Below are 27,064 nucleotides of genomic sequence, written 5' to 3' on the forward strand. Positions count from 1 at the left end.
AAGATCACCTGGATGAAGGTGCCTGGCTTTGGTTTGGGAGGGCTGGACACTGTGATCGAGCCAGATCCTCCTCTCAAGCTCTCCTCTTATTCTTGTTTTGTTTTGTTTTGTTTGTTTTTTGGTTGGTTGTGGTTGTTTTTAATTTTTTTAATATCATAGAATCACAGAATGGTTTGAGTTGGACAGGACTTGAAAGATCATGTCACTCCAACCCCCTGCTGCTGGCTGGGACACTGTCCACCATCCCAGGTTTCTCCAAGCCCCATCCAACCTGGCCATGGACACTGCCAGGAATGAGGCATCCATAAGGATTGTCACAAGTTTTGCCTCTGAGCTGTGAAAGCTTACACAGAATTTTAGATATAAGCAAACAAGCAGGAGTGTTTAAAGTGCATCACTACTTGAGTCAAACAAGAGCTAAATCCCTGTGCAGGAGCAGTCCCTACACTGCAGCCTGACTTGTAGATTGAATTTGCCACGGGACAAGAATTTTCAAAAGGAGTAGATAATCCTGTGGACAGCCAAGGTATGCAGAGACATAATTAGTAGCTCCCAAAGAAGTTGAAAGGAAGTCCAAACATTTACATTTCAGATATTAGTGGGCTGGATTGAGTTTTTTTCTTCGCATCCTGAGTTCAGGGAAAGAGATTTTTTTTTCATCATCTTACCACTGACAGAGACAGATTACTGAAATGTGTGGTCTTTAGGTCTCATTCAGTTCCTAATCACTCGATCCTCAGATGCAGTCAGGCAGCATGTTCCTCTCCAATCACATTACAATTTGTAGGTGAACTCAGTAACGCTTTCTCAACTTGTTTAATATTTCTAGTGCAGTTGTCAGCCAGCTTATGAAATGTTTACCTTTACAGTGGTTTTTGTATTCCTCTCACTGAGTTTGTCCTTTGAAAATTAAAGCTATCCATGATATTGTGCAATATCAGTGCTGCTGACCAGGAGCACTGAGTTTCCTGAGGCCACTTTATAATTGCATTTCAGAATACAAATGAGTTCACTCTCCGAAGAAGATATTTCATTTGAATTCTTCCCAACTTAATTTCTTTTATAAACTCCATCATCTAGTGTTCCTGCAGTCTATCCACAAATTAAGCATTATTTTGTGACTGTGAAAAGTAGCTCCTGTGTGGGATTCTGACACATGATTTTGTCCCTGGTTTATAGCCTGCTCTCTGTGAGGATGAAGGATAGATGAAGCAAAGTGGGCACATCCCAAAGCCTGTGTGACGTGCCTCACTCTGCAATGATACTGAAATTGCAAATCCAGATTCCCTGACTTGCACAGCTGTGAGTCAAATCAAAGTAAAATAAGCAACAAATTGCAAGTGAATACTTTCTTGGACCACCCAGAGGCTCTGTGATGGAGGAATGCTGAAGTAACACTGTCAGGCGGTGACAATTGCTATTAGAGCTGCCCCACTGTGGAGATTTGGGTCAAAAGTCTCTGAAAATGTCAGAATGTTCCCTATTTCATATTACTGTTTTCTGATTTCGAAAGCTGTGCATGCTAAACCCCCCAGCAGTTCGGAAGGGAGACTTCTGTAACTCGATAAATGTCTTACCAGAAAAAAATTTGCCACAGGTAAGTGGTGATTCTGTCCTTCTTGTATTCATTTTCTCTAGCTTTTGTGGCATTTCCCCCCCATTTAACTACTAAAACACACGCTTTTGCAGTAGGCAAGAGCTCCTGAGATCCTTTGGTCTGTCTCCCTGCACTGTGGTGTTCCGAACAACCCCAGCTGGCCACCATAAATATCTAAAGAGAGATTTTCTACTTTGTGCTCACATTACCTGTGTCAGCCCTTCAGAAGAGTTCTTTCACTATCCATTTTTATGTCTTTTAAGAATTTCTAATCATGGTTTTCCAGCCAGTCTAGACATTGATAGCTCATTTTATCTTTCCACCCGGTGCCTGCTTTGCTGAACTGCCAACCATTTTTAGAGCTTTTCTCTAAACTCCTTCCAAATTAGTCAACATCTCCCTGTTAATGATGCATTCAGAGCTAACACAAAGGTGAAAAAGCATCACTAAATGAGCTCCTTTCTACGTTAGCAGTGACTTAAATGAAAGCAAGTTTAAGTGAAAAAGCTTATTTTAATGGTAGTGGTGTCTGAGTGAAGTCTGCTTAGATGGGGAGCACCAGGCAGAATTTTAACAGGCCAATATGCTAATGTGGGAGTGCCAATAAACACAACCACTTGGATGAATATTTGATGGATTCAGGAGAACTTCATAAGGATTTCAACTTTACTAAAAAGATCTTAGAAATTAGAGAATGACAGAAACATATTCCCTCCCTGCTGCTTAAAGGGAACCACAGTGGGTTTTTGTCCATCTGAAAACATGAAATTTTTTAAGAGAAGGAATAGTGAGGATGGATTCTCTATAGGTGTAGACACATCAGTCTTCAGGGAAGGCCTGAGATATCGATTCAGTCTGCAGCAGAAAGGATACTTGGGGCAGGGGGCTTGAGGTAGAGAAGGAAATTTTCCAGAATGCCAGTAGGGAAAGCACTGAGTTGGGATGAACCAAAAGCACTTGCTGTTCCTCTGTATTCACAGGCTACATTGCAGTTTCCTTGGCGTTACAAGTAAGCAGTAGAATGGACTTGTGTGGAATTGCCCAGCTTATAAAAACTTGGCTGTCTAGAAAGAAGTTTTTGAAAGTTAAAATTGAATGTTGTTCTGTACATATCTTGAATGTAGCACAGCACAGAAATAGAGGAAATTATTAAAAACGTCTGCTCATGAAAAACAGAAAAGAGAATGCTAAAAGTTGGAAAATATTAAATTCCAGCAGCCTGATCCACAAATGTTAAAGCAAATCTTAATCTTTTGCACCTTAATTACATGAGTACTAATTCCATGACAGAGTCTCTGCCTGGGGTAAGAAAAATACAAGTAGGGAAACTTAGATTCAACATCAAATCATGAGAAACTTCTGATGCTTCCCACAGTTAAGCTAGGTTAAGCTCAAAACATTTATGAAAATTCATAAGAAAATATAACTCTTAATGAAAAGGAAAAAGGTTCTTGTAAATTTTTAATATGAACTATGCAGACAATTACATTAATAAGATTTAATTATACCATGAAATATTTAGTGTTTCTCTCTATGCTAAATATTATTTTGAACATATTTCTAGAAAGATCAGAAAGCTTAAGAGATACCAAGGAAGAAAACAAGAACAAGCATTAAAAAAAAAAAATTTTGAAAATGTATTAACTGTATAGACCATTGCTTCAGTCTTTACTTAAAACAAGGGAACATTTTGGTCAGCTGTTGTATATTAATATCTTTATAAATACAGATATAAGAAATAATATGTGTGCTATGTTTAATTAATAGAAAGAACAGCTCCTGTGTTATAGGTCTCATTTAACAAGTACCACAAAATCTACAATTAACATCCAAGTTTTTGGCAGAAATGCATAACTATCTATTAGTGTCTGCATTTACTTTTTATTATGCCAAAGCTAACCAGCCACATATTTACTATCAACCACAACGTGACTGGCTAATTAATCAACTTGTGAAATACTCTTTCCTAAATTGTGTGCTGTTGCTATTTTTGTTCTATGGCTCTTTGGTCTAACAGTACTTCATAATTAAGGGAAACAAGTTTCCTGCAGGAAGTGCACTGGATTCTGTCCATCCTCAGCCCTGATTCTGCTTCAGTGTAGGCTGAATCCATACTGACCTGCAGGATGGAATCCCATTCCCACCCAAACGCTTCCCTGGTTGCCCACACACCTTGTGTTGGTGTTGGGAGTTCAAATTGTGATTTAAACTTATTGCCAAAAGCAGCAGAATACCCCCAGGACAGCAGTAACTGGACAATCAAGTTGTTATTCCTTAAGATGCACATTTCTAATGCCATGGAAGTCTCCCCTGTAGTACCTCAAGCACTGTACCATTCATCTGTGCCTCAGACCCACCAATTTCACGATGTTCATTAGGTGCCAGAACAACATCAAGTGAGGTTTTTCACCCTAAACATGAGCAAAATGCTTTATGCATCTAATAAGATCAATATTCAATAACCAGAAAGGGACTCCAAGGGTTTGCCTGACTTCCAGGCGAGCATAGGGAAGGTAGAGCACCCAGGGCAGTGTGCTGGAAACCTGGGCAGCCCATAAAAACCTGCAGGATAAGCCCTTCCTGGGGTTGCTGTTTCCTCCTGAATGGCAATGAGTGCTGTGGAGGTGGCCCTGAAAAGATAAGCACCCTTATTTGTAAATGGGATGTTTGTCTTTACATTTCATAGAGCCATAGAATCACAGAATGGTTTGGGTTAGAAGGGACCTTAACGATCCCTTTAATTAGTTAGGGGATCTTGAGTTAAGGTCAAGGGATCCTAAACTAATCTTAACTACCCTTAAGCTAGTCCCAACCCCCATGCCATGGACAAGGACACTGTTCAATGCAGTTAATTCATGTGCTGACCCAAATCTATACATTTTTTAATAAGTATATGTATAACATGTATTTGCATATGGACACAGAGCTGTCTGTATGTACATACACACACAATCTGTATAGAAGCAAAGCCTCCACCCTCTGCTCTCTCCTCCCCTCCCATCCATGTCAGAAATACAGATTAGCCTTATTTCTGCAGGGCATGGCCACAATTTGAGGCAGGAAGAGGTGAGGAGCCTGTGCTGCTGCTGGCACAAAGCATGTCCCCACGAGGACCATCCCTGCTTCCTGCAGGCACCGCCACATCCAGGGCACTGCGTGATTTAAGGGATGGGGTTTGGAGCCTGCTCCCTGCACCAATATCACTTGACATATGGAACAGGGAGGTGGCACTCTGTATATCCATCCCCAGAGACTCCTAGTGTTTTATTTAATAATTTGTCACAGGAGGAGGTGCCATGATGAATTTTGAATACAAAATGCACACGCTGCTTCAATATGGTGAGCTCTTCAAAGGATCTGCTCACAGCAGATATGAATTGTGATTTCCCATCAGCTGGGGCACCACAACTTCTCCTAAACTAGTCCTCAGTGGTTGGCAACTCTGCCCATGGGGGGGGGCTTGGAACCAGATGATTTTTAAGGTCCCCTCCAACCCAAACCCTTCTATGATTCTATGATATCATTCTATTCTGTTTTACATGTTTTCTCTGCCCTTCTCCACCACTTTCTCCTGTTTTTTACTTATAATTCTCTCCTTTTTATCTTTCTTCCCTTTTGCCTACAACATTTAGCTGCAACACACTATTTCACTCTGCCTGCCCTGGCAGGCAGCAGCTTGGATTTGTTTGTTTTCCATTCTATTTGGAAGCCCACAAAGGAGGGAGAGGAGCAAGTGGCCCCACGTGCACAGAGGCAGCACAAGGGCTGGCACGTGGGAGCCACCTGCCCCTTGTGCCACACGGTGTAGGGACATGAAAGAGCAAAAGTACAGATGGGGAGCACGTAGCTCGGGGAGAGAGGATGCAGGGAAGATGAGGAGCCAACAGCCTGGGTTCAGAGGAGATGAGCAAATGAACCTGCCCAGAGATGAGAGAGAGGAAGGCACAGTTTGCTGCAGCTCAGAAAGAGAATTAAGCAAAGCAAACCCCACAAGCCAGCACAGACCTGTGAGTGTGGCAGGGGAGACAGGAGGAGATGCACAGAAAACCTTTTTTGCTGTTGTTCTGTCACTGCTCAGCTCATTCCTTTGAAGATTTCTGTTTGCTTGTTTTAGATGGCAAATACCAGCAGGCAAATGTGAACTGAATAAATTTTTGGGGGTGTTTTTTTGTTTGTTTGTTTGGATTTTTGTTTGTTTGTTTTAAATTTAAAACACTCTGTTCCTTTTTGAGATCTCAAAACCAGAAAGAGGCAAGTGCAGACCATCTCTGACTGGGCTGCTTTGGGGTCCCATCACACCTGCCCTGGGAGAAAGAGATGGGAATGGGCAAGGCTGGCTCCCTGCAAAGGGCACCAGGCAGGGGAAGAGATTCAATTTTATAAGATCAGAAAATAATTTTAGATTTGTATTTGGTGGGGTTTTGTGGGGGTATTTCTGAAGCTTATAAGAGTTAGGAATATAAATCCCTCAAACTTTCACATGTCTAGGCACCTGCTGGGACACAGTGTCACACCTTGTGTTTAGTGAAAGATAGGATTTAGCTATAAATCAATCCTATTTCCACTCTTCCAAGCAGGAAACTGGGCACAACAGACCTCACCTTTTCTTTATAGTGTGTAGGACAATCATCCATGCTCCTGGTGTGCAGGAAGGTTGCCCACTCTGGACCAGCAGCCTGTGGGTAGAAAAAGAGGTACATTCAATTTCAGTGATACCACAGATATCACAAATATCACAATATTTGGCACCCCCAGATCTTGAGTTTTTTCACCTCAGACACGCTGCCATGCACGTGGGCAGGAAGAGGAAGGGAGGGAGAAGAAGCTTCTACATTGGGCTAATCATAGAGAGCACTAGGTTAAAATTAACACTTTCAGAATATATTGATTTCAAAATAAGCATCAATTTACCTTGACACCTTACAAGATTTTTCTAGGATACTAATTCATGACATAAATAAATCAATTAAACATTTGTCTATGTTAACTTGGCTGTTCCCTAAAGGAATTTTCACAGCAGTCAGCATCCCTAACACGTTGGGAAATTGTTCTCAGTTCAAATAGATCTCATCCTTAAAATGGGAGCTGTTCTCTGTCAGTTCCTGGACAGCCCTTTTAGACCTCTGCATCCAAGTGCTGCCTCTAAATACCAATAGAAATGGCTGTGGTTTTATTTATTTCACATTCTATCCTCACAAGCCATCACTGCTGCCCCTCCACCTCAGCCAGAGAAGGTAATCCCATGGATACACCTCAGGCACCTCTTCTCTGGACACTCTTTGTCTTAATCCAAATATTTTTACATGTAAAAAAAAAAAAAACAAACCAAAAACAATTAACCAAAGTAAAGACGCAGCAAACAAAAACAGAGAAAACACCCCAGGTAGCCTGCTGGTGGCTTGGAGTGTATCCACCCAGAAGGCCATGATGGTCTGCACTTCTGCTGGTTTTTAACAGCAATTGGATAATTTTTGTCATCAATAAAAGCACTTGCAGCCACCCCATGGCAGCAAAGGTAATAAAGGCAAAGCAATCCCAGGCTGCAGGCAGTGCAGAGAGCTGAGGTGCCTCCCACCACCTCACAGACCTGTGCCAAGGAGGAGGTCTGGAAGTGGTGGGAGGCTCTGCTGACAGAGGGAAGGGGCTGCTTTGGTGGACTCGGGGTCTGAACCACATTTTGTGCTCTGAAAGAACAGAATATAAAAGTCAGTCAAGTGCAAGCAGAAGAGTTAAAAACAGGAGCAGCAGAGAAATGAAAATAAGGTTTGGCTAGAGCTCAGCTTTAACCGAGAAGCACACCCAACAGGCTCTGGTGGTAGCATTTAGCTGTGAACACAGCAGTGACAGAGAAAAACAGCCAAATAGGTAACTTCCTTTGTGTCTGTGACAGGCCTTTGTCCTTACTCCTCACTCACAGCCTGGGCTGGGTAACACCACAGCCTTATCCTGATGCCAGAGCTCTCACAAGGAACCATGAGAGAAAAGCAAGGGAAGGTTTATCCCCACAGATCTAGGCATCAGTCCTAGAAAATGTTCCATTTTTGTTTGGTCATTAAGATGGATTCACTCTGCAAGTGTTGCCTTAGCATCAGGCTAAAGATAAGCTCATGCTTTTCCTTCACCCACAGCATTTCTGGTTGTTGTTTATGCTTTTCAATAGCACAAAATCGTTTGATGCACACACACATGTATATGCAAAGTGACATTTTCCCACACAAAAATTAAAGCTCAGTTCTTTACACACACACACACACACACGAAAAAAAAAAAAAACAGTTGAGAAGCCAGACCTAAGACATGCTGGTTGAACTTAAAATTATTTGTGCCATAACAAGAAAAATAAACACCCTTTTCTGGGGACAGATTTTCAAATCTGCACAGCTCCGCTGAAGTGAACTGACCCATGACTTTATGTACTCCAGCTACAGAGTTTGTCCATATCAGACTGATCCTGATGGACACAAAGTCAGCCATCAAATCCCGTGTTTTTCAGCAGGGAAGGATTGGTTCCATTGTATAAACATAGTTGAATTGCTGAAAAGATGAAGGAAGAAAAAGACATAATAAAGTTCCTGGTTTCCTAAACAGATGGGAGAAAGAAGGTCAATTATAGTGTAAAGCATCATTTCACCAAGAGAAGTGTGAGTGCTGGAAGAGCTATCAACAGAGAGGATTTTGCTTTGCCATGTGTGGTCTCTGGGAAACAAAAGGAAGGGCGTGACTGAAATGAAGACAGACAGAATGCAATATTTTCCTTTGATGTGTAAACAGATTTAATGCAACAAAAATCAATGAGGAAACTCTCCAAAGGAGAGTGTTTTAATGTGTTATCATATTTCACATAGATTTCATAAAAATTCAATTTCAATTATAGCACAGTTTACAAACAGAGGAAAGCGCTGTGCCTCCCTGGAAAACATATGGCCATCAAAACTTCAAACAAAATACTGCCAAAGCCGCTCATAAAAAATAAATAGCCATAAGCCAGGCTGCTATTGTCCTTTTAATGTCTGTTGAATGCCTATAACTCTTCCCGTGTCCGCCTCGGCTGTCAGCTCCCTGACACTCCAGTCTCCCATTCACACACCTCCCCTTGATGAGCTCTCAGAGCAGGACCTGCGTTGTGAGCAGGGCTTGATTATTCTGGGTGTTATCTTACATCTCCAGCTGGGCTGCTGCAGAGAAAGGATCAAATAAATAACCACAAACACCCCCAGTGTAGTGGTGGAGCAGCAGCAGGGAGAGGCTGAGCCCAGTCATGGGCCAGTGCTGCTGTGGCTGCTGCAAGACGAGGAACGGGCTCTATCCCAGACAGCAGCAGTGGTTTCCTGAGAGCTCTTGGCTCCAGCCACCAGCTGCTGCTTTGCCAAGTTAAAAACCCACTTGGTTTGCCCAAGCTGGACAACAAGACTCGGTGTGGGGCACCTCATGTCTGGCTTTGCTGCAGGTGTCAGGAGGAGCCGGGCTCTGGGCATGCACTGGATCAAAAAGAGTGCTGTGCACACAAGTGGGAACCTACTTTTGTGCTTTTATCAAGGAATTAGGATAGGAATGAGAGTAAAAGTCCAGGCTGGAAGGCAGAGGTGGCTTTGAAACCCCATGCACTTGGCAGATGTGCAGCTTTGACATCAGCACAGCCTGTACCCCGCTGCCCTCACATTTGTGTGACAAACCCCTTTTCCTGCAACTGGGATACAGCTACAATTTTATGGAAAAGCAGTAATGCTTTTTCCCCACCTTTAGCTACAAGAAGGATCATTGTGTCTCTCTCTGCACTTTCCAAGTGATGGAGAGATGAGCTTCTCCCATTAACAACCAAACTGTGCCCTTTTTTTCAATGGAGACATTTCTGTTTTGTCTTTTAAGAGCTTCCTGCTGTTGGATGGAGGCTGGCACATGCAAGTGAAGGGATGCCTGGCTGGGAGAGGAGAAGGTGCCCCAGCCCTCTCTGAGGTTTTGCCCCTTTGCAGTACCCACAGAGGGTGAAAGGAAGGGCAGGGAGGGGGGAACTTCTCCTGAGACAGGGCTAGGGTACTGCAGGGCAAAGGCAGCATTCAGTGAAGAGCCATCTCCAGGACAACCCTCCTTAGCCCCCTCACATCCCAGTTTAATTTAGAAATATGGCAGGGAGCTACTGCTTATAGGGGTTTTGATTGGGCTGGAGGGAGGGGAATAAGGAGCAAGTGTTGATAAAATGCCAGGAATGAAGGAGAAGAAATGAAAACCAGAAATATATGGAAGAAGGAGGACATTATTGATGGCATTAGTGAAGTGTAAGTGTGGGGGAAGAAAACATAATATGTGCTGGCAAGGGAGGACTAGCTCACAAACCTGATGTATTTTAGCTGTGAGGGAGAGAGAGGACAGGGCTCAGAGCTGACACTTTTCCCAGTGCACACCTGTCTAGCCCAACTGGGGGATGTGATGGCAGCAGTGGGGCTGGCTGCACCTCCACAAGCTCTTACACCTGCAAATTTTGCTCTGCTTTCACTGGAACACAGGACAGAAACCTACATAAATATAAAGAAGAAGAAAAATCCTTTCTCCTTTCTTGATAGTAGCCTGCACCTAGGCTAGAGAATTCTTTTCCATTCTTTGCAGAAAATATATTAAATGTATCATCCCTATCCTACCACTGGCATTAATTTGTTGTCTCAAAATACGCCCAGTCTCGACTTTAGGATGTGTGGCCCTTGGAGTAAAGCCAAATATCCACACATCTGCCGTTAGGATTTTACAGGAAACCATTTAGTGGCAAGGTTTTCCCACAAGCAGTTCATCTCCTCACTAAATGAGCCATTTTGACATCTTCTGTACCATCTTTCTCTGTGAGCTCTTTGGGGCAGTTTGGTATTAAGGTTCCTGAGCATAAACAGCTGACAGCTTGGTGGGTTTGGTCACTTCCAGAATAATAAAGACGAAAAGGAAAGACTGATTTTTCTTTTTATTTGTTTTTCCTATTACAAGTGACAGTATCTAAGTTCACAGTGGGTATCAGAGGAATATTAAAATAGATCATTCTCTAAAGGCCTGAGAAAATAGCAACAATTAAATGTTAAATATAAATGCATGACCCTTCCAAGATAGTTCAAGCCAGCTTCATCAATAAATAGCATTATAGAGAAAGATGAGTCTCACAGCATCTCCCAAAAGCAACTAAAAATGATGGGAAAACTTCCGGCACAATCACAACAGCAATAGCACCAGGGTGCATAGGAATGCACATTTCTGCACATTAAATATTCTCCTTACAACTTTCCATCTGGGTTTCTCCTCGGGGGGTAAATTTATTCCAATAATGTCCAACTATTTAGAGATCTGTAATGTCGAGGCAGCCCAAAGCACGAATTCACACTGAGACAAAAGCCCTGGAGAACATTCACAGGTGTGTGCCTCGACTCAGCCTCACCACTGAACAGAAAAGCCCAGAATCTGCAGCAGTTTTGGGTCAGACATAAGGTACTTTTTTTGGTGGTTTGGGGTTTTGTTTTTTTTTTTTTTTTTTTTTTACTTTGGTTTCCTCCTACCCTGTAAGCTGGGTGCCCTTCCTGAGAGTGGGCAGTGTGGTGGGGTGGGATGCTCAGGTGGGAGGGGTTTGGGTCAGTTTGCTAAAGAAGACAACACATATTTGGAAGTGATCTGTAGAAAAGCCTCAGGCTGATAGCTAAATTCTCTTAAATATTTAACTAATAGCCATGAAGAGAAAATTGGCTACTTTGTTTTACGTATAAAGAGCTGGGCTGTGTTAGCTGGCAGATAACAGTGTCTAAAATGCCAAGAAGAAGGGGGAAATAAAGAAACACAAACACAGGGATAATGGAGGCATAAAAGCACCTCTGTCAGTGGATGTCAGGAGCCTTGGTCTGTGTGGGAGGTGGGACTGGAGCCTTCCAGGGATCATCCTGTGGGTGTGAAGGGTGGTGGTGTTTAGGGACTCCTCAGAGACCAAGCACTGCCAGTCCCCAGGACAAGGCTGGAGGGGAGGAGAGCAGCTCAGATATGTCACCTCCAGATTTCTAGCTGCTTCTGGCTAAAGCAACAGAGAAATATATCCCCTTCCCTTCCAAAAACTCTCCAAGGATCCACAACAGTAAAATTAGAAACCTCTAACCTAACATTTATAAAGAGGAATATAAAAGAGGAATAAAAAATATTGCACTGGTGGGTAAGCAGTTGATTAAATCAGGCTGGAAAGTCAGGAAAATGACACCCCATGTGATGAAGTGCAGCCAGGAGGACGCACCAGTGGAAGGGAGGAGTGTGGAGCTCCAAAGTGGCTGTGAGGGAACACAGGCTGCTCACCTGAGGTGCTGCAGCAGCCTGCAGGCTCAGGCAATGCATCCACGCCTTGGGCGTGCACAAAGGAAACAGAGAAAGGAGTGAAGAACGTGGTTATGGATCTTCAGGCAGGGCAAGGAGGAAAAAGTATCAAGATCAAAACAGTTCTGGAGAAATTTGCAACCTCTCAGGTGCACCCAGGGCTGACACTGGACTACAGCTGTGGGTGTCATTGCTCATCCCCAGCAGGAGGTGACTGTCAGGAAGATGCAGTAAGCCAGGAGAAGGTTGGGTTGGTGAAGATCAGCCCTTCTCCAGGAGAAGAGCAAACAAATTTGCACCACAGCTTCCCCAGTCTGGCCAAGGAGCTGGGAGAAGTCACAGTGTAGGAAAGTTGTGCTGGACTTTAATGAGGTTGCCTGTGGGTGAATGTGAAATGAATAAAAGACAGCTGATGGAAACTAATCACTGCCTAAAAGAGTTCAGTACAGATGTGTTTAAGACACAGTTATGAAAGACAGGATTGAACATCTCTTCTAATAAAAGCTGTGTCGAATGACAGCCAAGGCCTATGCAGTTAATTAAAGCACAGCATCGAGACACTCATGTATAGAATGCAATAAACAGCTTTTGCAGTTGATTAAACAGTGAAGACTGGGGGTTTGAAATTGGCACAGGAGATATTTGCTGTAAGCACACCTCAGAGTCACAGGTATTATTGCTCCAAAATGGATGGTTTACTGTGCTTACCTTCCCCAGAGCAGGAGAGCAAGTGCATGGACACAGCAGATGAATTTTCTTCTCAGCAAAGGTGGCCATGGTCATCAGGGAGGTTGGAGAGAGGCTGATCTGTGGAGCAGAGATGAGCTGAGCCTCCAAAAGTGGGTAAAATGCTTGATAACAGGCACTCATTTTGTTGCAGTTTATCTTTTCCTCTTCCATTTCCTGAATGCCCCTGTTCGTTTTTAGACATACAAAAGCTGTTCCAGAGCTGAAAATTACTCTCACTGTGAGAGGACCTGGCTTTCATAGCTTGCAGCTTCCATCCATCCCTGCCAGCAGCAGCCAGACATGCCGTGTGATGCTCAGGATACACACACAGAGCAGCAAAGTGCCTCACCCCAACTTACTTTTATAGACAAAGAAAGAACAATAGCAAAACCAGAGACATATTATATGAGTTTCACAATGCCCTGCCATTAAAAACAGTCTCCTGCAGCCTTTATTCCTGAGCAAAAAGTTTTACAGAACAATTTACGAGGGCCATGGAGAGCTAAAGCTGGGAGTGGGTGAATATTTTGCTTTCCACCTCACTGGTTCATTAAGCACAATTAACCCTCTACATGAGAGTGCCACCAGCTGTGCTTTCCCACTACTCTATCCTCTGCCCTGTCATGCCCACCAGGAGGCCAGAATTTGTGAGCACACTTCATATTGGTCATGCAGAGTCCCAGAATTGCAGAATATTTGCATGAATAGGGCATACATACACAGCCCAGATAGAAAAGGGTAAGGTGGTGAAGCAAAATATCTGTTGTGCAATTTGATTCTCTGTTAAGTGGCAACACCGTGTTTCCCAGCTGTGTCTACTTGATGAACAGTGTATGGAATTAAATCACAGGAATTCTACTCGAAATATCAGCTGAGAACTGTAAATAATATAATTAATGTAATAATAAAGTACAATGCAATGCAAGGTGCATACAGGTGTCAGTGTTGACAGCAAAGAAAGAGAAGATGCTGGGCACAGGGGCTAGTTGGTAATGCTAATTATCCCTCATAAATGGATAACATATATAAACCATTATTATTTGTATAGGATCCTGAATGCTGAAGGAAGATAAAACCACCTGGTTATGCCAGGAGGAACAATGGGACAGGATGGATTCCAAGGAAGGGACACAGATCACTGACCCTGTGCTGCTTTCAGCCCAAGTTCTCCAGGCTCAGGAGCCAAGCAGGGCTCCCTGTCCATTCTGCACTGAACTTTAAAGTGCAGAGAAAAGCAGGAACTCAAAATGAGTTTCAGTAGGGAAGCTGCACTTTACTTTTCATAACAATGGATTTTTTAAAAGGTATGTCAAAGAGAATTGAATTTGGGTCCGTGAATACAGCAGTAAGTGATGTAACTCAAGTTAATTACATTCTCTCTGTCTCCCAAGAACTGGATTTTTCCCTCTTCCAGCAGATATACTCCATATATTGTAGTCTTGGTTAAAATCTAAGCATTCACTTTAGATCAGTGTGTTTTCCTAGTGAACTATTCTGAATACATTTTGAATTTATAAAATAGTCTCAGGAGCAAAAGCTATTGAGAATGAAGATGGGAAAGCAGAGACCATATGAAACAATGTTTAACTCTTTTCTGTGAAATTTTGGTGTGTGTGCTGGAGTACCCCTGTCCAAGCCCAGCCTGTGCTCCAGGGGGTGGGGCATTGACAGCCCCTGCCCTTTGGGCAATACTCTTTATAGCAAAAAAAAAAGCTCCATCCATGCACGAAAGAGCCCATGGCACCAGGAAATGGCCAAACTGCTACTTGCAGCATTAAATCATGGAATGCCCTGAGGTGTACATTGGGAAAACAAGGTTTTCTCCAGGCTTTGTGGAGAAGATGGTGCTGCTCTGACAGAGTGATGGTTCTTATTTATTTTTGGCCTTTGGCCCGTGACTATCATTTCACATCCAGATGCCCATCAGCAGTGCCCAAACAATGTTCATTGCAGTGACATTATTGTTATTGTTGTTGAAAAATGAAAGTAAACAAGGGGCCTGGATGTTTCCATAGGGCAACAGGGTTTTACAAGCACTTTAAAATACACAATTTTTCAAATTTTTCACTTGAGTACTCTCAATAGCAATACTGTGTGTTCTTACATGGATTTCAGCCTGCAGATTTATGCTCTAGTGTGAGCTACATTGCTACCTTCAGCAGTAAACTTGGTTCAGGAAAAAAAGCCAAACTGATATGCCCTGACTGCACAGTGAACCTAAAAAAAAAAATCCTGTCATTAAGAAGCAGGTTTGCTACACAGAATTTTGAACAGACTTTAATTTCCACTGTACATTCCCACACACACTGGATGAACTGCAAGCTCACGCAGGAAGCATTCAGAGAAGGGATTTTAAATCCTACAGCATAAAGAAACTGATTTAATCAGCTTAAAGCATGTTGATAAAATAGTTAAGTAGATTAGATTAAAATTCAACACTTGCAATGTTTCATGAGCAAAGCTGTTTAGTCCCTATGAGTGGCATTTTTCTTTGCCATCATCTAAGGAAAGCAAGGACACTGAATACATGTCACTTATATCACAATAAATGCTCTGTTCATGGCAAACTTGGAATTCAGAGCACTCATAAAGAGAAGGTTATGTAAATATCTATTTCCTATTAGAAATTTAATTATGTGAGACTGGGCTATGAAAATCAGAAATTCTCTTCCTGCCCATGTATCTGGACTTTAGAAGACATCCATGTGTTTCTGTAGCACGATAGTCTCAGATATTCTGAAATTCCTAAAAATTCCTTAAAAAGTGTCACCATATCTCACACTGACACAAGAAATACTTACAAAAGTCATTTTGATATTCAAATATGAAGCTAAGCAGCACCATGAGCAGTATCAAGTAAAGCAGATCCATCTCTGTGGTGATTGCTGCCAAGTTCCCCCCAGCTTAGCAAGCAGAACGGGTACAGAGAACTCTTAAAAGCAATCAAAACTGAAATTACAGGGGGAAAAAAAAGTAGGATAATGAAGAACTTTGCTTTGCAAGGGTGCTCTAGGTTAGGTCAGGCAGAGTTTTCAATGGAAACAAAAAATGTCTATGCAGTGACAGCAATGAAAACCAAAGTAGGAGATGCTTTTATTATCATAAATATCCATTTCCCTATGTATCCTTTAGAAACATAGCTATTCATGAACCTCCCTACATTGTAAGGTTATCATGAGCCCTGAGGGAAGGGAGTCAGTCCAGCCAAGCTGGCTGAGATGTCCATCCTCTGGAGCTTGAGTCTGTGCCCAGAGGAGGTCAACACAAAGTGGAGCTGAGAGAGAATTCAAGAGCCATCAGAGGAGAAATGGCAGAATTTCACTTCCTTGGGGCCAGAGAGCCTGGTGGCAAAGGTGAAGAGTGAGAGGGGGGAGCTGGAGTGCAAGCTAAGGGCTGCTAAAACCAGCTGGAGAGAAAATGGGTGTGATCCTTGCAATTGCATAGAACAGACCCAATCCTTTTACTACTACAGCCTTTACACAGTAGCATTTTTTTTTTGCCCATCATGAAGGAAATGTGGGGTCAGGGCCTTCCTGGGACTCTTCTCTGGTGTTCACTTCTCTTGCCTTCCGTTCTGTTTTCTGAAATCCTCTTTTTAGCAGCTAATAATGCTGAAGGGGTAGGTAAGAGGAATCCCAAACAACGAAAAAAACGCACCTCACTAGAGCACCTGGGAACATGACAAGACACCACCTATTTGAAATGTCATCCTGGAGAAAGTCTCTTCTGCATTCTACCAGCACAGACCTTCCTTCAACCTGGCAAAGCTCAGAGGTTTCCCCAGCAGAAATGATTCAGAATGTTTTGTAGGCACAAGTCTTGCTCCTATAAACATAATGAAATTAGATACATTGGCTACATAATCACAGAATCATAGAACCTCCTGGGTCCAAAGTAACCCACAGGCATCAAGTTGAACTTCTTAGATCCATCAAATGCTGTCTACATGATTCTCTGATGTCCAGAATTTTGCAGAGGTATGGATACAAGCCTTGTTTGTTTGGGGTTTTTCTCTGCTGAAATATGAAGATGTCTGCTCACAGTGCCAATTCAATCTGAGGGTTATTTCCTTACAGATTGTGCCTGGCATCAGCAAGGGATCAATGCAGGATTTACAAGTGACAATTCAAAGCTCTGTCTTCACTTGGGCTGCAGTAGAAAGGAGACAGAAAGCAAAGAGTCTCCATGAGTCCCTCCTTCCTCAGATATCCTGCACAGACCATGAGGTGCAGGAGGAGAGGACACCTGTGGCCTTTGTTCTGCCCCACAGTCTGGCTGGAGGTGACATTCCAGCAGGACCCTCCGTGCTCGTGAGAGGTAGAGCAGGACGAAGATGTGCCCACCACAACAGGGTCATCTCTGCTTCATTTTAACTCTTCACTTTCTTAAGGGCTGTACAAAGAAGAATGGTTTGTCCATGATGGGTGGGACACGGAGCTTTAAACTTCACCAGTGGAAACTGAGACTTATGCATCATCAAATAAAAAAAAAAAAAAAAAGGGACAGCAAGTGCTGAAATTGGCTGTTTAAGGACATTGCTGTCACTCTTCAAAAATTCTGGAGAAATGCCTGTGGAGGCTGGCTGAGCTATAGCTGATGCTGTTAGGGAAATGTGGAGAGGGCAAGAAAACCCCAAGGTACTGTCAAGCCCTGTGATTCTGTATTTGTTATTCTTAATTAAGTAGCTCCCTCCCTTGGTGCTGTCCACAGGGTTTCTGTCATCTGTAATGAGTATGATTCTGATTTTCTGTCATTCAACTCTTCCAAAACACCACAAACTTTTAAACTGCAATTTGAACTCTAAAATTGCAGGAAATATAAATAAAAGGAACAGCTCTGCACAAAGAACTCTATTTCATATTATCTGTACCCATGAAAATCCAGTTAATTTCCCTGACTTTTTTCAACCTGCCAGAGAGTAGGAAATAAGAAACCCTATGAAAACATCAAAGAAATAAAATTGCATTTGAGTACTTTGGAATATGAATAAGGAAGCGTTGAAAACAATTTAAGAAATAAGAGGCTTCCAGTAACTGAGTCCTACAGAGTTTGGATATGCATAGTACCTATAGAGATGGATACTCTCTGAAACAGCTGAAAACAAGAATTAAAAGGATCCCATCTGATATATAAGGTGTTTTACTAGTTAGACCCCTTTTCCATAACTTCCTGTGTGGAGTTAGTACCCTGGACTTTGACATCCCACAAAGCTCTCTCAGCCAGCTAAGGGAAAATCTAAACAGAATTATTTCTTCATAATACCAATATTTAAAATACACCACATAGTTGCAAATGAAGAAACCCCCCAAAATCGTAAGTCTCATTTTTTCTCCTCTTTTTTTTTGAGTTTAGGTAACTTACATGTAGCTTTCCATGTACCTCTTGGAGTCTCCATCCTTTTGCTCCACACCTTTGGAGCAGCACCTCTGGAGACAGTTCCCTCTCACAGCACTTGTTCATAGAGCCTGGCAGATTTTGGGAGTTCCCCAAAGGCTCGTCCCAGATCTAATCTTGCTCTCTTGCCATTACAAGACTGTGTAGGTTTTTCTTAATTAAGAAGGGCCTCGTTTCCCTTCCTCTGAGACACAACTGTTGCTTCATTAGGTCAAGAAACCTCTCCTCTCCTGGTGGACTAATTAACTGCTCCTTGTCCCAGTGAAGGCAGAGCTTCCTATCCCCTCCCCTTCCGAGGGTCACTGAGCTCCTCTCAGGGTGAAGTGTCCTTTTCAACGAACTTTTGTATTTTACATCAAGCTTTGCAAAGAAACAACTTGACCCAGCATTGCAATGGAGTTTCAATGTTCACAGGTTATTGCCTGTTCCTGGCTGTCATGGAAGCAATTAACCACCCTGGGGTGACCTCGGGGTGAGCGACCTCAGCGTTTTTCTCTTTTGTGAACTGTAACAATTGTTCTAATAATAATGATGTCAACAAAAAATAGGATGTGATACAGTAATATGTGACAAGATCCAGGTTGTCATACTGTATTTACGGGATATGGCCATTTAAATAGACAATATGATTGCTGCTTTTCAATTACATTTTCATTATGGTAAATGATTTGCTGTTTCATTTACTGCTAATGTGCTTGTTAACCTAAATTATTTTATTCCTTCATTAAAGTATTCCTTTTAAAAAAAGTCTAAAATTCTACTTTTTAAGATATGTGAGAAAAAGAAATTAAGTTATTTTCAAATATTGAATTGTTATTTATGTTTTATAACACTTATAGCAGTAGACATAAATTGTAATGGATGTATGAAGCTTTTAGTATGAAAAAGAGGTTTGCCCTGCTGATCATAGACCCTTAAAAGTAATTTAATAGTTTCTTTCAATTTCAATATTCCTTAAAGAATGACACTGTTGTCTAGTCAGATGTGCTTAATTAGGACTTTTCAGTGACAAGAGATGCTGTTCAACCCTTTAAGACTTACCAGTTTTATAACAAAATGCCTAAGAGCTGTCATATAGTTTGCCAGATATTCTTAAAACTGGGTAGATAATATTTTGGTTAGGGTTATGGACAGCTGTAACTGTCCAGTGGGACTCAGTCTGGGAAGTAACCAGTTAGGAATTTTGTTGGTCTAAAGAAGTGTGGCCAAACCCAGTAGCAGTGATGGTGGTTCTTCACCCCATGAGTCCTTCAGTGGGACACAAGAACCTGTAATCCCTATTTCCCACCCTGCAATCCCTATTTCCCACCCTGTAATCCCTATTTCCCACACTGTCCTTCCGTGCCTGACATTGCTTTCCAACTGCTGCCACCATACTCGGGGATTGCTCTCAGCCCTTCCACTTGCTGTGTCCCCGTGTCCTTGCATATTTAATCATAATTAGAAGTCAAGTGACTTTTACAAGACATGAATGTTAATTACCTTTCAAATTGCTGGAGAGGGTACTTTGTCTGGAGTTCCTCTGATTGTGGTAATTAATTAGTTGTGCGAGGTCAGCCTCCTGTCTTGCACAGTTCATTGAACAGCATCTTTTCAAATATTTATAAAGATGTTTTAGTACCTATCACTGAAAGCTACACTAATGTTTTAATTTAAGGAGAAAAAAGCACAACTTAATCCTGTCAGACACAACTGTGGTAGTGTATATATATATATATATGTGTATGTGTGTCTATATAATAGCAATCTCAAATTAAGCACTATATTTTGTTCATGTTCATTAAGAACAGGGGAGAAATAGATCTGATTCTGCAATGTAGGAAACAAACTAGAAAAATTGAACTAAAGCTAAAACTGTAGAAAAAATTGCATTAAAATACATTTCAGGGCAACGAACTACTAGGATTTCAGGAATTTCAAGATGATTAAAACAGCTGAATATATGCAGAAAATCATCACACATCTTCCGCAAAGGCGTAACATCTTCTCAAAAGTGACAGATAAGACACATGAGGGTAGAACAAGGTCTGAACCTAATCACAGACACGAAGACAAATCCCAAAGAAGGGCACTCTCTCTTTAGGACAGACCAATTTTCAAACTGCCTATTGAACTACAAAGCCCTACAGGGTAGACAGGTTTTGTTTGCACCACCACAGCTCACCACAGCCAGTGGAAAGGACACCAAAAGTCCATGGGATGTCCAGCCTGAGGGAGCAGAGGCTGCACACCAGCCTTGGGGAGCTCACACACAGCATGGCTTTTACTACACAGTGACTCTGGTTCTGCTGTACAAAGAGCCCTGGTACAGTCTGACTACATAAAAGAAGTTCAAATGACTGCCAAGGAGCTCTAATTGGAATATTGTGACTCCTGAAGTAAGGACAGACATGCAGCATTACATAATTACATGGCTTATGCTGATCCAACAAATCTGACCACTGAGCACCTTAAAACTACCTGGGTGCTGTGCTCCTCCTGCTCTGAAAAGCAGCAGACAAGACCAGACTTCTGAAGTTGAACATTTATAAGTGTACACACAAGGGCAGGATAGGCACATGTGACATTTTTATGTGAGGCAGGTGGAGAAGAGATGCCCAGAATTATAGACCTACCTGGAGAAGGGCAACCTTAACCTTACACATAAACCAGACCACTCATCCCATCTTGTTTTATTCTTCCTGAAGGACATCTCTCCTGATGTATTATTACAAGACATGGAAGACCCCCTCCCAGTATGTGGGAATATTACTTGAACATTTCTTCCTTTTCCTTTTAAAAAGAAAAATTTCCTTTTTTAGAAAGAAAATTGGTTATGGACCTCTATCACCCCAAAATAACAGCATAACTATAGCTGCTATACTTATATTTCTGTAATCACTTCCTGTTTTACAAAGTAGTTAATCTCATCTATTTCACCAAGTGCACAGAATTTCTGTTGGGCAGCTCTGGGGATACCTGGCCAAACTCCTGGATGCATGGAGGAAAGGCAGCGTGTGATGATGTCCACAGCACGCCATGAGGGCTGAGGCCGAAGGCAGGAAGCTCCACCTGATGCTCCCTGCTACAGTTTTCCTATCAGGCGTCTCTGTTCTCACACCCAGCAACCTCGTGCCCTTCAGAGCTTCATTCCTGCTTTCCTAATAGACCAGGACTATGCCAAAGCTCAGGCCTCAGTGGAATTATAACTTTGTCCTAACATTTTCTGCTGCTCTTTGGACAGAGCAATTCCAGCGTGGCTCCTGCCCCGCTTTAGGTGCTGGTCTGTCACAGAGCTTGGTGAGCGGCTCACACACACACACAGGGCACCATATTTAAACATTGTCAGGTGCAAACCCATTCCCCGAGGCTCAAATGCAATCCCTTGCCAAGCCCTTGAGTTATTCAGGTGCCTGGAAACTCACCTGTTGAGCAGGTCATCTTTTCAGCAAGTGTTTTCATGCATCTACACAGATTTATTCTGTTTATCGCTATTGAATCATCAAACATCAACTCCTGTGACAGAATGCTGCTTGTGCATTACCACATTGCAAACACAGTGAGAAACTGTTGGACTACATCGCTTGTTTCCTGAAATCTTCTGAGGTGCCAACTCTTGTAACGCTCAAAATTGTTTATTTAAGAAATATTTTAAGAAAAAGTCAGTGACCAGCTTCCCTAATCCTTTTTTCTCTTCAGGGTGAACAGATACTTTAAAAGAGCTTTAGCAGCAATCCTAAATTAATATTTCATTTGAGTTTCCATGGTAGTTTCAGACTGTCTACTCACCTATGAAAATAAATTTTTTACTCAGTGTAACTACAGATGAGTTCTGATACTATACACATTGTGTATACGTACGTATCTTGGTATTTTAAAGTTATTTTTTTACCAAAAAATGGATCATTAGTAGGCTTAGTAGCAGTAGTGGAGGTCAGCAGTGTCATTATCTTCTTTCCAGGGAAAACTCATTGAACATCCTTTGAGGCCAGCAGACAGTTCCCTGTATACAAGTGCGACTTTGAACATCACTGTCAGAGGTCATGAGAGGCACAACACGTACAAGTGATGTGCAGTTAGCACAGGGAAGCAAAAAAGATTCCTTAGGCTTTTTTCCTCCTTTTTGTCACCTTAAAATATGGGCACTAAATGAGAAACCCTTACTTCCATGAGATCTGTATTTCACATGTGGAGACAGTAAGCACAATAAATTAGTGGCCTAGGATGATAAATTATCCTTCCCTCCACCGGCCATCCTTCTGTCCATCTAAGACCAGAAAAATTCCAAATGCTTCAACACTTTTGCAGAGATGCCCAGGGCTGGACAGACCAGATTCATTGTTGGTCTGCTTGTTCCACATGAAAAATGTCTTTACCTTTAAGGCTGACAACCTTGAGGACCTTTTATCATCACTGACATTGCTCCCCTATATCATCTCCTCATCCTCCAAAAAGGGGATGCATGAGAAGACACTTGGTTCTACTCTGATACATTAGGCACTTCCACAAATTTTCTGAAATGTTTACACAAAATTCAATTAATATATGTTACTGCACTGAGTCTGATAAAAATAAAACTATTGCTGCTATATCAGGACTTTCTCAGCAATCTCACTGCTACGCAATAGACTGGGGTAGAAATTTTAAAGGCATTCCACGACAGAGCTTCCTTCTGCAAGCACCAAACACCATGACTGCCTTAGAAATGAAAAGGAAACAATTAGAAAATGCAGAGCAAAATAAATATCCTCAAAATAAATATTCTCAAATGTGCTTCCTGGTATGTTTATCAACAGGACTGCATTCATGTTGGCAATCTCAGTTGTGGGGAATGACTAATCAGAGCACTGAGAGCATCACCCATCTCAGTCTGTCATTTAGAACCTTTGTTGTCATCACTTAGAGTTTATGCAAACTCTTGCATAGACCAAGAGGCCGATCACAAGGCAGAGACTCCACTGCACTAGTACCTAAATAAACTAGAATAACCTCTGTGGGGAAAAATAAATCCATTAGACAGAACTACAAAATTTTGAACAAATCCCTTTTTTTTTTTTCATGTTTTGCATAGAGATTCTCCATTTAGCAAAGAATTTTAGAACCTAGTTAGTGATGGATCACATCATGTCCCCCTTCAAACTTACATGCATTTTTGTTGCCTGTTGAATGAAAATGTGGGTATTCTTTAGCCTAAGAGCACAGAGTCAATGAACAGTGTATTTCAGGGTTAGACTGATCAGAAGTTCCATTTTCCTAAAAAAATTTTAACAGCTGCTATTTGTGGAACCCACAAACAGCTTCACACTGCTAAGAAAAATCATTAGCACTGTGGAAGAAAAATTTTACCCTGATGAATTCTGTGGAATAGTACAGAACTGGCATTTCACATCAATGTTCACGGAATGCTTTCACAGGAAAGCAACCAGAAAAAGCCTTGCAACTACACTGTGAAGAGACAGATGCTTTATCAGTGATGCAGCCAATTTTTTTTTTACTTCTAAGCTTGTGTCAACTTAAAACACACATGAATCTGTGCCATTAATAACAGCAAAAAGGCTTTGGGAATGTAAAAAGTTAAACATTTTTCTTGTCCCTTCTAAAATTTTATAGAATTTCCTGTCCACAAACGTTTCACTAAACGTATGAGGATGCACATGTAATTGATCAGGTCCTCAATCTTTCACCCTTCAGCTCCTTGTGTGTTCTGCCCACCTACAGAACCTGGGGGTTCTGGGGCTGTTAAAGGATTGTGGAAACAGTTCCTGTGGAGAACCTTGCTACAGCAAAAACCAAACAAACAGATCCCTTGTGAATTATTACACCTATATGCAATTTAAAGTATGGCAGTGGTAAAGTTCAGTATCTCCACTGAAATTCTGCCTACATACTTATGACCTCATTCTGATCTAATATCCAATATTTAATTGCTCCAGTAACATCAACTGTGTATTTGTAAGGAAATAAATTCATTTTTTATAAAGTAATTTACTCTCAAGCAAGTGTAAAGTAAATAAAATGTCTCAGTGAAGGGAAACTGAGACATCACAACAAGTAAAATTCCTCAGGCCTGTGTAAGAATTCATGATTTCAAAATCATGGGACTTCTACACCCACTAATTAAAATTTAGATATACCTGAGTTTTTAAGATAAGAGATTCTCTGCTAGAAAATGAATGGTAGGGTTTCTGAAATGTCCAACTACTTATGCCTCATAACAACTGTAATTGTGGAAAAAAAAAAAAAAATGAGGGCCTAATCCATCTCTGATGATGTCAGCAGAACAAAGGCAGAACCTGTGGAATCGTAGCTGTGTGGTATGAAACTATTTAATACAGTATTTTTATAGAAAAAATAATAGCTTTAAAATTCTATTGACATTAATATACAGCTATACACCTAAGTTACCCAAACACGTGCAGAGCTGCAAAAACATTCAAATAGAATTTGTATAAAAAGCAAAAATTTTCATTAAGAAAAGGGATTTAGCCATTTGTACAAAGTCATGTTCTTTTGCTTCAATTTGCTCTTTCTTTAGCTTTCATTTTATAAGTTAAATTTAGAAATTAGTCAACACACTGAATTAAGTATGTAGATTTTCATTTAAATAAATCAGTCAACAATTTTTTTATAAAGTATTTAACACTTCATTGTAGAAACATAGGCAAAATGACTATTATAACCAAAATGAAAAATACTGTTCAATTTAAAAAAATGTACTTAAACAAGAACCTGAAAAAGTTTATGATATGCATAACATTGTTCAAGCAAAATTGCACTAGTATTACATAAATCAAGAGTTTTATAAAGGCCCCAATATGGCAAAGTTTAGAAATAGGTAGTATGCATGCACAATAGTACAACAAAAATCTCTTATAAAACAGCAGTTATTTTTGTAATGCTTGTACAAAGGGAATAAAGAGCAACCACAAACATATTTAATCTGTTAGGTTAATATATTATGATAGCTAAAAGTCAGTCATGTCTAGCAGAGGAAGGAAGAGTCCTCCACAGTAATGTGTGAATACGTCTTTTGTGCCTTTAAAGTTATGTATAAAATATTTTGATTCAGTTCAAACCTGAAAGTAATTGTATTCTTTATTTCCATCAAAATTAAAAAAGGTGAGTCAGATTTTGCCTCTTAGCAACAACTGAAAACAGACCAGGTCAGAGAAGTGCTGGAAATTGATACTGATGCTTTTCACTTTTGATCCTTGGACTTTGATATTGAACACTACTGAAACTTGGGCTTTGCTAAGGTTTCACTAATATGCAGCTTTGTTTGTTTTACCTCCACAATACCACAGTTTATCTTAATTTAAAGAAACTGCTGTTTTTTGAATCCTTTAATATCACTAAACAGGTGTGAGGGGTTTTTTATGTGATTGTCAAAACCGAATGCTGTGATCATCCGAGTGTGCTTTAGGTTTGGGGTCTGGCTTTTTCCCTACTGCTCGGTATGTGTTGGGGAGTTATTAATCCGTAAGTACTGCGTGTGATTAAGTGAATAAACATGTAAAGCATGTGTAGGCAATGCCCTCTTGTGCTCTAGGGTGGCTACTGTCCTACAGGACTGTTGGAGTTTGTATGCTTTGTCCCACAGCAAGTAAGGTTTCAGCTTCCAAGATATATCGTTACTATGTTCTAGAAGGTTTTAATAAATACAAAGCTTGTTTACATGGTATATATGTTTAGTATATCATGTACAGTCACTGAATTTCTGAAACATAATCATTGTGTTCATGCAGATCATTAGATGTTTCACTTCTATAGTCTTGTTTACTTCTTGGCAACCTAAAGCTAATTTAAAAGCAAGTTATGTTTGTTTGTGAAAAGTTATCTAGCTTCATCAGGATCTGAAGAGAAGTTCTAATGGGCACAAAGAAGAGAGTAGACCATTCAATCATTCTTTCACCATTTAAAATAAAACAAAATTACACACTGTACTACAGCTTCCAGACTACATAATGAAAAAGTGCAGATACCATCTTCATCGATTAAGTAGAACCAAAAAAGTTCATAGAAAATAGATTGCTCATTTTCACGCTACAAACGAATATATTGTTTGCCATTTTAACAAATTTAAAGGTGTGTTATTTCAGCAGCATTGTTGTAAATTGTACCGTAGTGCAGTTTCTTTTTCATAAAAATACCTTACAAATGGTCAGTCAAAAGTCATCAGCAAAAGAAAAACCCAGAAAACAATCAACCAAATAAAAAACAGAGGTAATGCTGATGCCAAAACAATTATAATACTGTTGGTACATAGAAAAGTAATCCTTATATTTTATACATTTATACAGAGTATAAAAGGTAACAGCAGATTATGCCACAGTCTCCCTTATCCCAATATCTATTTTCTTTGGAAGAAGTTCTCTTCTCTCATCAACACTTGCTAAGGAGTTTCGACAGTTTTGTCCATCCACGTATAACTTTGCATATACTGGATTGGCGTAATTTGTTGGCTGCAGAGAAATTAAGCAAACATTAGATCAGTCAGATTGAATCAAAATTAGCATTTATGGAAATGGAAATGACTTTGTTAAAACAGGAACAAGTACACATAAAATATAACAGGACATATTTAATCGATACCTGGACGTCTGCAAACCTGATGATGAGTTAATTATTTAGTTGAAAATTAAATTCATGATGAGACATGCTATTAAAATAACCAATGACATGACATGCATCATATTATGATATTAAAACCATAAAAACGACAACGAAAATTAAACAAAAACCTTGATAAAATGTCTCTGAGGTTGACTTGTCCACCTTATTACATTGGAAGATTTCAGAATAGATATGAAGGAGTTTATAGGGAAGGTGCACTGTGAGACCATGTGACAAGTTTAACAGTAGAAAACTGCAGCCAACAGTTTCCATATATTACCTGTTCTAAGACATCAGCATCCCATCAATAGCTGACCATGTTTTCGAATTCTGTGGCCCAAATACACAACATGATTTGACCAAAAAATTCAATACTTTCGTAATGTAAATTAAAATTTAATAATAAACCAGCAAAACTATTAATATATCATA

At 40.8% G+C, this 27,064-nt stretch overlaps 1 protein-coding gene across 1 annotated transcript in view; it reads right to left on the reverse strand.

Moving 5' to 3' along the window:
• Positions 1–24,429: 24,429 nt before the first annotated feature.
• The window catches only part of LRP1B (LDL receptor related protein 1B), a 515,105-nt gene continuing 512,470 nt past the window's right edge, over positions 24,430–27,064 (reverse strand). Inside the window, exon 91 of the mRNA XM_069021267.1 lies at positions 24,430–26,481. Coding sequence (XP_068877368.1) covers positions 26,341–26,481 — 141 coding nt within the window. The 3' untranslated portion in view covers positions 24,430–26,340. The remainder of the gene's footprint in view (positions 26,482–27,064) is intronic.

Source organism: Aphelocoma coerulescens, chromosome 7, assembly GCF_041296385.1.
Source record: "Aphelocoma coerulescens isolate FSJ_1873_10779 chromosome 7, UR_Acoe_1.0, whole genome shotgun sequence".
NCBI lineage: Eukaryota > Metazoa > Chordata > Aves > Passeriformes > Corvidae > Aphelocoma > Aphelocoma coerulescens.